This window comes from Stegostoma tigrinum, chromosome 23 (assembly GCF_030684315.1).
Source record: "Stegostoma tigrinum isolate sSteTig4 chromosome 23, sSteTig4.hap1, whole genome shotgun sequence".
Classification (NCBI taxonomy): domain Eukaryota; kingdom Metazoa; phylum Chordata; class Chondrichthyes; order Orectolobiformes; family Stegostomatidae; genus Stegostoma; species Stegostoma tigrinum.
Genome location: NC_081376.1, coordinates 15,919,554 through 15,935,421, shown reverse-complemented (window position 1 = coordinate 15,935,421; position 15,868 = coordinate 15,919,554). Strand labels below are relative to the sequence as shown.

At 40.7% G+C, this 15,868-nt stretch overlaps 1 protein-coding gene across 2 annotated transcripts in view; it reads right to left on the bottom strand.

Annotated features, from left to right (window-relative positions):
- Positions 1-15,868, bottom strand: part of lmf1 (lipase maturation factor 1) — a 584,074-nt gene that overhangs the window by 416,199 nt on the left and 152,007 nt on the right. For both annotated transcript variants that reach the window (XM_048551891.2, XM_059653929.1), the window contains one exon: positions 2,005-2,153. In XM_048551891.2, coding sequence (XP_048407848.2) covers positions 2,005-2,153 — 149 coding nt within the window. The remainder of the gene's footprint in view (positions 1-2,004; positions 2,154-15,868) is intronic.

Here is a 15,868-nt window from a genome sequence, read left to right as displayed (position 1 = left end):
GACTGATTGATCAATAAAGTGGACGAATTCAGGCATCAAAGGATTATTCAGACACTTTTCATGATATGAATTGTGAAGTGGAATGCCCAATCCCAGGCTCATCAAGGATATGCCTCTATAGTTTTGACCAAAAGAAATGCACACCACTTCAGTGATTTGTAGCTTGTTTAACTCCATAAAACATCAAAAACAGAATAAGCCAATGAGCATAACATATTGTATATAATACACATTCAGGTTACGATAGCTCAAACTGAATTCAGTTCCCCAAGAATTATACTTGAAGTTGACCAGATTTGTACACTGTCAATGCAAAGAGCCTGAGCATGCACCAGATTTTTCCTCCCGCAGTAAATGAAAGAAAAATTACACAAAGTGATTCGATCACCGCGGTGAAGTATTCCCACTTTGGAGAAGAAGTCAACTCCAGCAACAAGAAGTGAAAGTGTTTATTTTTGAGGTATGTTCATAGTTGAACAGAGTACAATTTATTCTTCAATATTTACACTGAAACAGCTGTAGCTGGTTGCAAATTAACAGCAGCAGATAATTGAGGCTAAATTAGTTGCTATCATAGCGTTCATGATTTGAACAGAAATTGCCTTCAAATATTAAAAGTACAGATTATTTCAGGTCATGAGAAGAAACAAGTGTTGATCGCCATTAATATCTCTCACTGTTTCTGTGGAAATCTGTGTAGTCTTTGTATGTGACCATGTTTTATGGCCTCAGTGATAATGGGAACTGCAGGTGCCGGAGAATCCAAGATAACAAAGTGTTGAGCTGAATGAACACAGCAAGTCAGGCAGCATCTTAGGAGCACAAAAGCTGATGTTTTGGACCTAGACCCTTCATCAGAAAAGGGGGATGGGGAGAGGGTTCTGAAATAAATAGGGAGAGGGGGGAGGCAGATCGAAGATGGATAGAGGAGAAGATAGGTGGAGAGGAGACAGACAAGTTAAAGGGGCAGGGATGGAGCCTGTAGAGGTGAGCGTAGGTGGGGAGATAGAGAGGGCATAGGTCAGTCCGGGGAGGACAGACAGGTCAAGGGGGCGGGATGAGGTTGGTAGGTAGGAAATGGAGGTGCGGCTTGAGGTGGGAGGAGGAAATAGGTGAGAGGAAAACAGGTTAGGGAGGCGGGGACGAGCTGGGCTGGTTTTGGAATGCTGTGGGGGGAGGGGAGAACAAACAACTGCACCTCCCAGTCGCAAACAATTTCAACTCCCCCTCCCATTCCTTAGATAACCACACCATTTCCATCCTGGGCCTCCTGCAGTGCCACAACGATGCCACCCGAAGGTTGCAGGAACAGCAACTCATATTCCACTTGGGAACCCTGCAGCCCAATTGCACAAGAGTCTCCTCCCAATCTCTTTCATCTGACCATATCTGCATATCCTTTTGTTCCTTTCTTTTTCATACATTTTTCTAGTTACCTCTTAAATACGTGTATAAAATTTGGCTCAACTGCTCCATATGGTAACAAGTCATCACTCTCCAGGTATGACTTTTTTTTCCTGGATCCCTTTTTAGATTTATCAGTGGCTTTAACTGAGTTTGTTACTTGCAACTAAAAGTAGAATATTCAAGATTTACACATTCTTACCATCTCCCTAAGGGCAGCAGCTAACATTAGAATATGTTATTACCAGAGGAGAAGCAAGGCATAAGAAGGTAAAAGATTAACCAATGTTCTTATGGAGAAAAGAAAACTGCAATGGATGCTTAAGAATAAACTTTAAATGTAATGCAATAGGTAAATATAAATCAATCAGATCTGTTTCCATGAGTGAACTTTGGCTGGCATGTGCAGGCTTCTCAATTTTTTCTCTGTTGTTTCATCAATGAATGTTTGAGAAGAGCCTGTTTAAATCCTCTCATTTTTCAAAGTTCACCCAATCTGGTTATATGTCTCTAAATTGCATCTGCTGCCAATTAATGTTGCAAAACAGGCAACTGCAGCGAAACCTAGTAGCTGCATTAAATTATTAATAAAACTCTTACCGCCCCCAGCATGATGCGGAAAATGAGCCAACGAAAAGACCATATGACAATTTTGGATGGTGGTGTATGATGTGGAATGGTGCGGAGAGTCAGCACAGGACACAGGAAAATACCAAGGAACCCAGTTTCCAGAAGTTGAGACTCCCAGCCTGTAGGAAGATACAAGAACAATCATAAAAATATTAACTGTGAACATTTCGTTCATTCAAACTGTAAAATCCATAGGATTCGCTTTACCCTCCCTAATTCCAAGGTGTTGGTAGGAAACCATCTAACTGGGGAGTAAGGAAGGGAAAGCAGCTCTATTAGGTGTGGATCCTTTTGCATTGGTCCTCACCTTAACTCAGCTCTCACAAATGATTCCAAGTAGTTATTAGCATTGAAACAGCAGCCATTCAGCAAACCGTACGAACAGGGAGGCTAAATCTATGACAGCAGCCATCAGTATCCCACCCCCAATCACTCAGGGGCTTGTTTACACTGGCACATGAAAACTGATTCTGTCAATTGACAATTGAAACCAACCAATGCCCAGAGGTACTGAAGACTGGTCAGCACAGTGTTATTGAACACAGAGATATCGACAGGACAGAAGACATCCGGAACGTTCACTTGCCATTTAGACACATTTTGAAACTGGTTCAAGATAGATATAGACAAGAGAATAGACACAGATAAATGGGTGATTTTTTAAAAATCATGACAGAAGAGCCAAATTTTGATGACGATACAAATAAAACCATTAATCATAACTCATACATAAAGATAATCAAGAAAAAAATTAAACAGCATAAAATAATAATCCGTTAATAAAATCATGAACATTTAAGTTTATAAGTAATACATGTTGCAAAATGTAGGTCTTCTTAATTTACATAAAATGAAAAGTCTACGAAACTCTGCAAATTATGTGTTGTCAGGTTCAACTCATTATCACCTTAATAATTTGCCTTGTATTTGTGGATTTATAATGCCAGATTGCCTTGTGGTCTGGTCATTCACTATCTTATTTGCCGATGTCATCTTTTTTCCTTAATTCTATCATATATTTACTTTGTTGTGGGTGTGTCATGCAATACTGTCCATGAGAAGTCAAATTCAATGTATTCAGTTTCTTTATTATGTCAAAGCAGCTTTAGTACATTATCCAAGATCAGTTTCAATGCTAGTTTCTGAACACTTCCAAGCACGTTCAATTGCTGTTTGGTAAGTCCAGCATTCTAAATCAGTTGACTATGCACAACTTTCCACGCTATAATCCAATTCACACTCAAATCATGTTCATCATCTTTTTAAGATCTTTCATCCACCATCTGCCATGAGCTGTAAGGGTGGATTCCACGGGAGCTACAGCCATGACACTGTACACAAATAGAAACTGTGCAGATTTCAGGACCATACTGTTTACCTCTCCAATGCAAGGAAGGCACCAGAAACGTTGTCCCAAACATTGCTCGCTTCACCTATCCTTGCCAAAAGACATCAAGTGGCAGAGATCCTGTCAATGCAGTCTTCAATTAATCTCCAACAAAATGGACAAAAGCATGAAATACAACACCAGCACAGGTGACTGACATGAGATGCCCTGCAACTGAGAAGACTGACATCCAATAACCACAGCCATTTTGCTCTGTGCCAGGAATGACGCCTATCAGTAGAGCACTCTCCCATGTTTCTTACTGAGTCTAATTTTGCTTGAGTTTCCTGATAGCACAATTGGTCAATTAGCCTTAATGTCAAAGACAATCAATCTCAACTCCACTCTGGCGTTCAGCTCAGATTTTCAAGTTTGAATCAAGGCTGCAATGAAGTCAGCAATGAGTGGGTCCAGAAAAAGCTAAACTGGGCATCAGTAAGTAGGTTATTGCCAAGTATCTGCTGTTTGATGACACATTTGATGACCCGTTCTATCAATGGCACACTAACTGGCCAGATTGGATTTGTTCTTCTTTTGTTTTTGTGGAGGACATACCTGAAATCATATAGGCATTTGAAAGAAACTTTGATCATTCAGATGTTGAATGTTGCTTGGATTTGCCGATAACGAAGGATTTTCAAAACAAAGCTACCAAACAGAGGATATAAGAGTAATACGATGTTGAAAGCTACACACAATAATCTTCCCGTCCTGGTATTTGTTTGCTGACATTGACCTAGGCACCAGAAACGACATCAGCAAACATAGCCCTAACCAACTTGAAAACTCCTCCTTACTAACAAATTGAGACCTAGTGGTAAAATTGGGAGAGCTGTCTCACAGACTAGCCAAGCCAACAGCCAGACATTGTCAAATCATATTTTACAGATTATGGTCCAGACAGCACTGTCACCTTAATAAAAACAGAAAGAACTGTGGACGCTGCAAATCAGGAACAGAAACAGAAGTTGCTGAAAAAGTTCAGCTAGTTTGGCAGCATCTGTGAAGAAAAACTCAGGGATAATGTTTCAGATCCCATGACCCTTCACTGGATCTGAAATATTAACTCTGATTTTTTTCTTCACAGATGTTGCCAAACCATTGTCACCTTCCCTGGATACATCTTGCCTCACTGGCAGGACAGACCCAGTAGAGGTAGAGGCCAGTGATACAGAGTCAGGATGGAGCTGCCCTGGGAATCCTCAACATTGACTCCAAATCTGATGAAGTCTCATCAATTCAGGTTAAACATGGATAAGGAAACCTCTTGCTGCATACCACGCACCGTCCTCCCTTGGTTAATGAATCATTACTCCTCCAATTTGAACAACACTTGGAAGAAGCATTGAGGATGGCAAGGGTGCAAAATGTACTCCTAATGGGGCATTTCAATATCCTGCAGCAAGAATGGCTGAGCAGCAGCACTACTGATCGAGCTGGTCAAGAACAAAGCTGCTAGACAGGGTCTGCGACAGGTTGTGAGGGAACCAACTGGAAGGAAAAATGTACTTGACCACATCCTTATCAATCTTCAGGCTGCAGGTGCACCTGTCAGTTTCAGTATCGGTAACATTGACCACCACACAGTCCTTGTAGAGATGAAGTCCCGCCTTCATATCGAGAATAACCTCCATCATGTTGCGTGGCACTATCACCATGCTAAATAGAACAGACTTCACACAGATCTAGCACCTCAAGACTGGGCATCCATGAGGCAATGTGGGCCATCATAGCAGCAGAATTGTACTCTGGCACAATCTGTGACCATACTGCCAAGCATGTTCCCCACTCAACCATTACCATTAAGCCAGGGGATCAACCTTGGGTTCAACGGAGTGTGCTGGAGGATGTAGCAGAAGCAACATCAGGTATACCTAAAAATGAAATATGAAAGTAGTGAAGCTAACAAACGGGATTACTTCCATGCCAAACAGCATAATCAGCAAGTTATAGGCAGAGCTTCGGGATCCCGCAACCAAAAGATCACATCTAAACTCTGCTATCCCGCGACATCCAAACGGGATTGGTGGTGAACAATTAAACCGTTCGCTGAAGGAGACTCCACAAATATTCCCATCCTCAATAATGAAACAACCCATCACATCAGTGTTAAAAGATAAGGCTGAAGCATTTGCAGCAATCTTTAGCCAATTCGAATCATTCCACACAATAACAAAAAACAGTTAACGACAGTGGATACAGCAACAGTTATGGGCCCTGACGACATTCTGGTAATAGTACTGAAGACTTGTGCTCCAGAACTTACCATTGTCCTTGCCAAGCTCTACCAATATATTTTCAACACTGGCATCTACCTGACAATGTCAAAAATCACCCAGGTATGTCCTGTAAACAAAAAGCAGGACAAATCCAACCAAGCCAATTACTGCCTCATTAGCCTACTCTCGATTATCAGTAAAACGATGGAAGTTGCCAACAACAGTGTTATCAAGCTGCGCCTGCTCAGTAATAACCTGCTCAGAGATGCCCCGTTTGGGTTCTGCCAGGCCCATTCAGCTCCTGACCTCATTACAGCCTTGGTCAAAATATGGACGGAAGCACTGAATTCCAGAGGCGAGGTGAGTGACAGCCCTTGACATCAAGTCATTCAACAGAGTGTGGCATCAAGAAGCTCTGGTAAAACAGGAATCAATGGGAATCGGGGGAGCAAAGTCTTCACTGATTTGAGTCATACCTTGTGTGTCAGAAGACGGTCGTGATTGGAGATCAGTCGTCTCAAAGATGTCTCTGCTGGAGTTCTTCAGGGTCATGTCCTAGGCCCAACGACCTTCAGTTGCTACATGACTGACCTTCCCTCCATCATAAAGTCACAATTGGGATGTTCGCTGATGACTGTATCATGTTCAGTACCACTCACGACTCTTCAGACACTAAAGAAGTCCATACTCAAATGCAACAAGATCTGGACAACATCGAGGCTTGGGATGACAAGGGAAAAGTAGCATTTGCAACACACAAGTGTTTGGCAATGACCATCTCCAATAAGAGACAATTTAATCACCATCCCTCGACATTCAATTATATTACAATCACTGAATCTCCCACTATCCACAACCAGGAGGCTACCATTCACCCGAGACTCAACTGGACTCGCCATATACGCACAGCAGCTACAACAGCAAGTCAGAGGCTAGGAAAACAGCAGTGAGTAACTCATCTCCTTACTCACCAAAGCCTATCCACCATCTATAGGGTACAAGTCAGGATTGTGGCGGATAGCCACACACCACCAACCACGCCCCCCATCCCGCCACCCCCACCTGCCTGGATGGGTGCAGATCCATCAATACTCAAGAAGCTTGATACCAAGCTGAACAAAGCAGCCGCTCGATTGGCACAACATCCACAAGCAAGTACTCCCTCCACCACCGATGCTCAGTAGCAGCAGTTTGTACTAAGTACATGATGCACTGCAGAATTTCACCAAAGATCCTCAGATAGCACCTTTCAAACCCACAATCATTTCAGTTTGAAGGACAAGGTCGCAGATGCCTGGGAACACCACCACCTGCAAATTCGTCTCCAAACCACTCACCGTCTTGATTTGAAAATATATTGCCACTCCTTCACTGTCCTTAGGTCAAAATCCTAAGGCCATTGTGGGTCTACTTACAGCACAGGGACCACAGCTGTTCAAGAAGGCAGCTCCCAACCATCTTCTCAAGGGCAACCAGGAATGGCCAATAAACATTGGCTAGCCAGTGACACCTACACTCCATGAGTGAATAAAATAAAATCCACTGCAACTTTGTTCTACCACTTATATCTCTTGCAGCTTCGTTCTTCCACACCACTTTGCAGCCTTCTTCCCCATTCTTAGCCATTTCCTTCCCATCACCCCTGTTGGAACCTTTTACTCACTCCCACCTCCCTTGGATCCTCCTTCAGCCCTCACATCTCTTCTAACCTCCTTCCACTACTCCCAATCCTGATAATTTAGCAGTTTCCTTCTCCCATTTATTCCTCTTTCAGCCTCCTTTCGTCTCCTTCGCCCCAATCATACCTGCCGCCTCCTTTGTCCTTGCCCCACTGCCCCACCCCCAAACTGGAGCCTCCTTCTTCCCTACCCCTCCTGAAGCCACTTCTTCCCCCGCAAAGATATTTCTCTGTGATTCTATCAACACAGGCAATTTTTCTCTGTTTGGTGAGGCCTTTGATTAAATTTTACAGGACATTCTTTATCCAGAGGGGGTGGGAGAGAGGCCCTTGTTTATTTTGAGTGCTGCTGTTACATATGATTGGAGCCAATTCCACCCTACAACTTGGTGACACAGAGCAAGATGGTGAAGTTGACAGAAGCATGTGACAGAAGCCACTGTGGAGGAACACAGTATTTTGAGAGAATCAGTGCTGAAAAATAGAACAACACAAGTGGTACAAGTGCATATGTACGTTAACTTATAAAAATGGCAGTGCAAGTTGATAAAGTGACTACAGTAATACATAGAATCCTTGAATTTATAAACAGTTGAGAAGAACATGAAAGCAAAGAAATCGTACCAGAACACTAGTGGGCAGGTCTTCATAAGAAGATTGTGGTCATTCTGGACACAAAATTCAAAGTTAGGTGTAAAGGCATTAGAAAGGGTGCAGTAGGTTTACAAGGGTGTTACAAGAATGAGAAACTTTAGTCATTGAGAAAGAATGAAAAAGATAGGACCATACTGCTTGCAAGGTAATAAGTCACCAAAGAGAGATTTCCAAAATGATGAGAAGATTTGAAAGTGGTATGTAATGCCATCTCTAATCATGTTGGTTAGAAAATATATAGAGTGAATTGGCAAAAGAAATCCCTCCAGTGGGCAAGTCAGTAGTTGGTCATGAATTGAAAAATCATCAGAAAGGTTTTACCGGGAGGAAAACAATGCCTTTCCCTTGGTCGCAAGGACCTGGAATGTCCAACTGAAGAGGTGACACAAGCAGATTCATTTGTCAATTTTAACAGGGAGTTGAACAGGTACTTGAGAATGAGAAACTGACATAGCTTCACACAAGAGGTGAAGTCTGCAAATTCAAAGAATGATGCAACATAGGAGGCTAATCGGTCAATGGTTTCTGCAACGTTTCCTGAAAGAGTATTTCGATTAGTTCCACTCCAACTGATCTTCCTTTACGACCCACATGTTTTCCTACTTTAAGTATTTATCCAATTCTTCTTTAAAAGATGTTGTGAAGCCGCCTTCACTATACTTTCAGGCAGTGAATACCATGGGAACTGATGAAATTTGATACACAAGATTAACTGTACAAGCTTCTTCCTTACACAGTTTTTAAATTCCTTGTGTGTTATGGTTGATTTTAGAAAATTAGCCACCAAACTAAAGCTAAGCAAAAATATTATTTTTTCTTTGTCACAGACACTTCTGTACTTTTCAGGAAAACGTCAAAACATTTCAAATTGGTTGAATTATTTGTAAACAGAAGGAACTGTACTCTGTTGATCAGCAAAGAAACCATTTTACATGCAGAATGATCCTACAAACAGAAGTGAAATCAGAAATAGGTTAATATGTTTTGATCAGGACAACGTATGATCCCCTTAACTCTCCTAAAATACTGTGATGTTTCAAACATCCTGAATGATGGCAGTGATGAATTTCAGCTGAAAGACGGTACCTCACAATGGCATTTTAGTCCGTCATTAATTAAAGACGATATTAGCACAATAGTGAGGGCAAACCAAAATTCAAGGAGACGGGGTATAGAAGCAGTCTGGGCGGAGAGTGGGATTGATAAAGGCAGGTTGTAACTTGTGGAAGTCGTGCACAGGCTCCATAACAGTAACCATATGGTAGGACAGGTTATCAAGGAAGAAATAATGGAAGCTTGTCAAAAGCGTGCAATGATTATCAGGGAGAATTTTAACCAATACATAAGATCAGTTCAGGAAATGTTGTCTAAGTGACAAATTCATTGAACATTTTTGGGACAATTCCTTGGACCAGCATGTTACGAGACCAACCAAAAGAGCATGCTGTTCTAGACCTGATTTTAACCAACAAGACTGAATTAATTACTGACTTTTTCATGAGAGAGCCCGGGCCACAGCAACCGTTGTACGATTGAATTTTATACACAATTTAGGGGAGAGAAGTGTGGATGTAACACTACTATTTTGATTTTCAACAAGGACAATATTAATCCATGAAAGCAGAGCTACCAAAAGTGAACTGGAAATTCAGGTTAAGAGTTAGGTCAATAGTGACACAGTAGCAAACATTTAAGGGGGTATTCCAGGCAGCACTGAATAGACACATTCCAACAAATGAGAAAAATTCTAAGGGACTAATCTACCATTCGTGGATATCTAAAACAAAGTCAAAGGTGGTATCAAACTGAAAGAAAAGATATAAGATTGTACAAAGATAAATAAAATTTAGTAGATTGGATAGAACGTAAAAAAGGTAAAAAAAACTTAAACATTAACAAGAGCAGAAAAGTTAAGAGTACAAGAGAAAGTTAACCAAAAATATTAAACAGGAAAATTTTCTTCATATTTTAAAAAAAGTTAACCAACTAAGTATTCATCCTGTAGAAAATAAGTCTGGAGAATTAGTAATGGAGGATAAAGAAATGGCAGATGAATTGGACACAAGTTTTGCTTTGGTCTTCACTAGAGTGGATACAAGTGATGTCCCGGAAATATGGTGTAAATCAGGAATTGAATGCAAAGGAGGAATCCAAGAAACTTAAATTACCAGGAAAGTGGTTCTAAATAATTTGTTGAAATTGCCAGTTGACACATCTTGGGGTCTGATGGATTTAATCCTAGCATTTAAAAATAGCCACATGTGAGACAGTTGATGCATTGGTTTTAATTTTCTGAAACTCATTAGATAGAAGCTATTATTAAAGATGGTATAGCTGGGCACTTGGACACATTAAAGGTAATCAGGTGGAGCCTACATGGTTTTGTCAAAGGGAGATCAAGTTTAACTAATTTGTGGAGCTCTTTGAAGAAGTGCTGCAGATAAAGGCAAAAGCAAAGTAGCCACTGGACAATAGGGTTGCTCTTTTATTACAGAGAGACAACTAATGGTCAGTTTAATCTGAAGGCCACCACACCTCAGGCAAGGAGCAAGGCACAGTAGGCAGGGCCTTCATTGGTACCTCAAGCTGGTGCAGGAATTGAACCCTACTTACTGGTATCACTCTGCATTAGAAACCAGATGTCCAGACAACTGAGCTAACCAATAAAGTAGAACTAGTGAATGTATTATACTTATATTTCCAGAAGCATTTGACAAGGTGCCGCATCAGATGTTATTTCGGAAATTAATGGTGTCGGGGGAAACACATTGGCATAGGTAGATAGCCTGGCTAACAGAAAGCAGACAGTAGGAGTAAATGGGCCTTTTCCAGGTTGGCAGGATGACGAGTGGTTGCCACAGCAGACGGCACTAGGGCCTGAACTCTTTACAGCTTATACAAATGATATGAAGGCACCAAAGGCATGGTAGCTAAATTTGATAATGCTACAAAGGCAGGAAAGTAAGTTGTGAAGAGGATGTTAGAAGCTACAAAGTGACACAGATAGGCTGAATGATGGGCAAATGGAGCTCAATAGGGAAAAAGTGTGAAATTGTCCATTTTGACAGAAAGAATAAAAAAGAAGCACATGCAAGTACAGCAAGTATTCAGGAAAGCTAATATAATGCTATGTTTTACTGTGCGATGAATTGATTGCAAGCATAGGGAGGTTATGCTTCATTTACAACGGCCCTGGTGAGGCCACACCTGGATATCTTGACACATATAAATAGACAGGAAATACTGGGATATGGACAGGGCAGAGGCGAAAGGTTTTTAACTTTAGAAAGGTTGTGTGTGTAGGAACAGTCTTGGGTGAGCCAAAGGGCACGTTTCTGTGCTGTACTGTTCTTTGTTTTTCTTTGTATCAAGTCTCTTTATAATGTTGTAATCTTTATAATGTAATTAACTATTGTTAATTACTCTGCTATTTGTCACCAGTAAACTTGGATTTTTTCTCTCCATTGTGATATCAGAAGTCATAAATAATGTTACGATTTGATAAACCAGCACAGATCCTTATGAAGCACCACCAGTCTCAAAATTCTAATTTGAGTACACAACAATTATCCCAACTTTGTCTACTGCCTAAATGATCTCCTCAGCAAATTAATAACTTGCCCTCAATATCATGAAGGGCCAATGCTTGGTATTACAGCAGGCAGTAAAATCAACCTTGCCTGCTGCAGAGGGACTAAAGTAACATGAGCTCCCATTGAATAATTACTACCCATCATGGATAAGAACATCAGGGAATCAGTGTCAAGAAAAACTATGCCCTGTAATTCACCAGACTGAGAGCAGACAGGTTCAAGGTGTAGGATCTCTGGTTCTGTTCTCAAAGGCCATAGCTGTCACTTCTCTATATTTTGTCAGAACCAGCTTGGTGAGTACAATATTCAGACAAATATTAATCACATAATGCACAATGCTCTCAGAAACAGAACGTTTCACCAGGAGTAAGTGGATTTATTTAATTCCTGATAAATGTTTCACGGTTCTTTTCTACTTCTGTCTCTTATCTGTGTCTTTAGTGCTCATGAAGTAAACAAAATAATAAGAATTTAAATCCATTTATATTCTAATTATTTCTACCTTCTTGAACAAAAACTAAGCATGTTAAGAAAATGTTTCTAGCAAAGTAAAACATAACACTTTCTCTTATGTTAAAGTCATCAGAAGGAGGAAACAGTATGCAAATAATGCTTTGCATACATTTGTTAAAAGACTGTCTAGCCTTGATGTATGTAAATATCTGTGTTGAATTCATAGTTAGGTTGCAAAATAGTCACTATTTATCTGATCTTAACCAATATGTTTTTCCAGGAAAGTTATGAATGCAAAATTAACATATTTGTGCCTTGTTCAGGTTGCAGAACTTAGTAAAATTATGCATAAGAGAAGATCTTATTTTCTGCTATGTCTGTACAATAGATTCTATTTATGACTTTTGCCCAAAATAAGTCATAACGGTTTTAGAACGTAATAATCTTTGAAATCACAAAACGTCTGTCTTCTACCAATCCAATCCAGTTCTTCCACGCATCTATCAATGAAAGATTGAGTCAATTGTAGTGAGGTGCTTGATGTTAAAAGATCACATGCAGTGGGAAATCTTCCCCATCACTGGTAATGGAAAAAATCTTATGGCTGCTTGCTGTTAATCATGAGCTTAGCAAGAGTCAATTACATCAGAGCAAATACAGAGAGGGCAGACAGTACACTTAATTACATTTTTAGGTATGTACTTGAGTTCAAAGAACGAAAAACAATTTAAGGTTGTAACTGAAAATTTTGGAGCAATAATGGTAAATATTTTAAAATAGAAAATCTGAGTGAAAGGTCAGCTAAAAGAGATTCAAAGGACGCTAGCAAGCAAGACCTTAAATGCTATAATAATCAGATTACTCTCAGTGCCATGTTTTGAATACAGTGAATGAATGAATGGTTAGAAAGATGGCGCAGGAGGAAGCATTTTCAACTGCCAGGATATTTGAACCAATTCTGGAGGCAGGTAAAATCTGGTGGACAAGGCCGCAACAGAACTGCAATCAATGGTTGAGTAGAATACATTGCTAATGTTGGTCAAGACAATTTCAAATAACTTGATGATGTGACAGATATCAAAATGTAGCATTGGAGAGAAAGATCAAGGTGAATAAATGAAGAAATAGAAAATACTAATATAACAAATATGTATTAGCATATTTTATGAGATGTTATTTTATTTTTTCATGTTAGCTGGGGTCAGCATAAAAGAAAACAATAAGACCTAACTTAGACCATGTATGTAAATACACAAAACAAGGTTCAGAAAATTGATGAGCAACAGATATAGTATATAGTACTACATAGCATATAGTACTATATGTACACACTATACATTGTACTATATACTACACAGCATAAATCTAAACATAGTATAACATACTGCCATATTATACTTCCATATGGAAGTAATAGCAATTGGGCATCAAGAAGAGGCAGGACTGGGTACTAGATATTCCTGAACAAATGATGTTCAGGAAAGCCAGGGAAAAATAGAAAGGAGGATTGGGTAGGTGAGTTAAGGAGACCATTATCTGAGTCATACAGTCATACAGCACGGAAACAGACCCTTCGGTCCAAACAGTCTAGGTCGAACATAATCCCACACTAAACTAGTCTCACTTGCCTGCTCCTGGCCCAAATTCCTCCAAACCTTTCCTATTCATTTACTTATTTAAATGTCTTTTAAATGTTGTAACTAATGTTGGCACTATTACTGAACAAAGCTTTTTGTCTTATACTGAGAACATATAACATAACAGTGCAGTACAGGCCCTTCGGCATCCGATGTAGCACCAAACCGTGAAACCAATCTGAAGCTGATCTAACCTACACTATTCTATTATCAACCATATGTTTATCCAATGACCATTTAAATGCCCTTAAACATGCCGAGTCTACTACTGGTGCAGGCAGGGCATTCCACGCCCTTACTACTCTGAGTAACGAACCTACCTCTGACATCTATCCTATATCTATCACCCCTCAATTTAAAGCTATGTACCCTCATGCTAGCCATCATCATCTGAGGAAAAACGCTCTCACTGTCCACCCTATCTAATCCTCTGATCATCTCTATTAAGTCACCTCTTCAGCTTCTTCTCTCTAATGAAAACAGCCTCAAGTCCCTCAGCCTTTCCTCATAAGACATTCCCTCCAAACCAGGCAACATACTGGTAAATCTCCTCTCCTTTCCAATGCTTCCACATCCTTCCTATAATGCGGTGATCAGATCTGTATGCAATACTCCAAGCGCGGCCGCACCAGAGTTTTGTACAGCTGCAACATGACCTCATGGCTCCGAAAGTCAATCCCTTTACCAATAAAACCTAACACACCGTACGCTTTCCTAACAACTCTATCAACCTAGGTGGCAATTTTCAGGGATCTACGCACATGAACACAAAGATTTCTCTGCTCATCAACACTACCAAGAATCTTAGCATTAGCCCAGTACTCTGTGTTCCTGTTACTCCTTCCAATGTGAATCACCTCACGCTTTTTCGCATTAAACTTCATTTGTCACCTCTCAGCCCAGGTCTGCAGCTTATCCATGTCCCTCTGTAACTGCAACATCCTTCTGCACTATCCACAACTCCACCGACTTTAGTGTCATCCACAAATTTACTAACCCATTCTTCTCAACCAGGTCATTTATAAAAATGACAAACAGCAGTGGCCCCAAAACAGATCCCTGTGGTACACCACTAGTAACTGAACTCCGGATAAACATTTTCCATCAACCATCACCCTCTGTCTTCTTACAGCTAGCCCATTTCTGATCCAAACTGCTAAATCACCCTCAATCCCTTGCCTCCGTATTATATCCAATAGCCTACTGTCAGGAACATTATCAAACGCTTTAGTGCAATCCATATACACCACATCAACTGCTTTACCCTCAGCCACCTGTTTAGTCACCTTCTCAAAGAACTCAATAAAACTGGCCCTAATCTTACTCTAGTCATTCTTTCATTCCTGACATACCTATAGAAAGCTTTAGGATTTTCCTTGATCCTACCTGCCAAAACCTTCTCATATCCCCTCCTGGCTCTTCTTAGCTCTCTCTTTAGGTCCTTCACGGATAACAAATAACTCTCAAGTGCCTTAGCTGCGCCTTCACACCTCATCTTTACATAAGTCTCCTTCTTCCTCTTGACAAGAGATTCAACTTGTTCAGTAAACCACGGTTCCCTCGCTCGACCACTTCCTCCTTGCCTGAAAGGTACATAATCAAGGATACACAGTAGCTGTTCCTTGAACATGCTCCACATTTCAACTGTGCCCAGCCCCTGCAGCTTCCTTCCACATCCTATGCATCTGAAATCTTGCCTAATCACCTCATAATTTCCTTTCCCCCGGCTATAACTCTTGCCCAACGGTATATACCTATCCCTTTCCATCGCTCAAGTAAACGCAACCAAATTGTGGTCACTATCACCAAAGTGCTCACCTACCTCCAATTCTAACACTTGGCCTGGTTCATTACCCAGAACCAAATTCAAAGTGGCCTCACCTCTTGTTGGCCTATCTACCTACTGTGTCAGGAAACCCTCCTGCACATACTGGACAAAAACTGACCCTTCTAAAATACTCAAACTATAGCGCCTCCTGTCGATATTTAGAAAGTTAAAGTCCCCCGTAACAACTACCCTGTTACTTTCGCTCCTACCCAGAATCATTTTTGCAATACTTTCCTCTACATCTCTGGAACTTTTCAGAGGCCTATAGAAAACTCCCAACACGGTACCTCTCCTTTCGTGTTTCTAACCTCAGGCCATTCTCCCTCAGTAGACGAGTCCTCATCAAACGTCCTTTCTGCCACCATAATACTATCCTTGACTACCA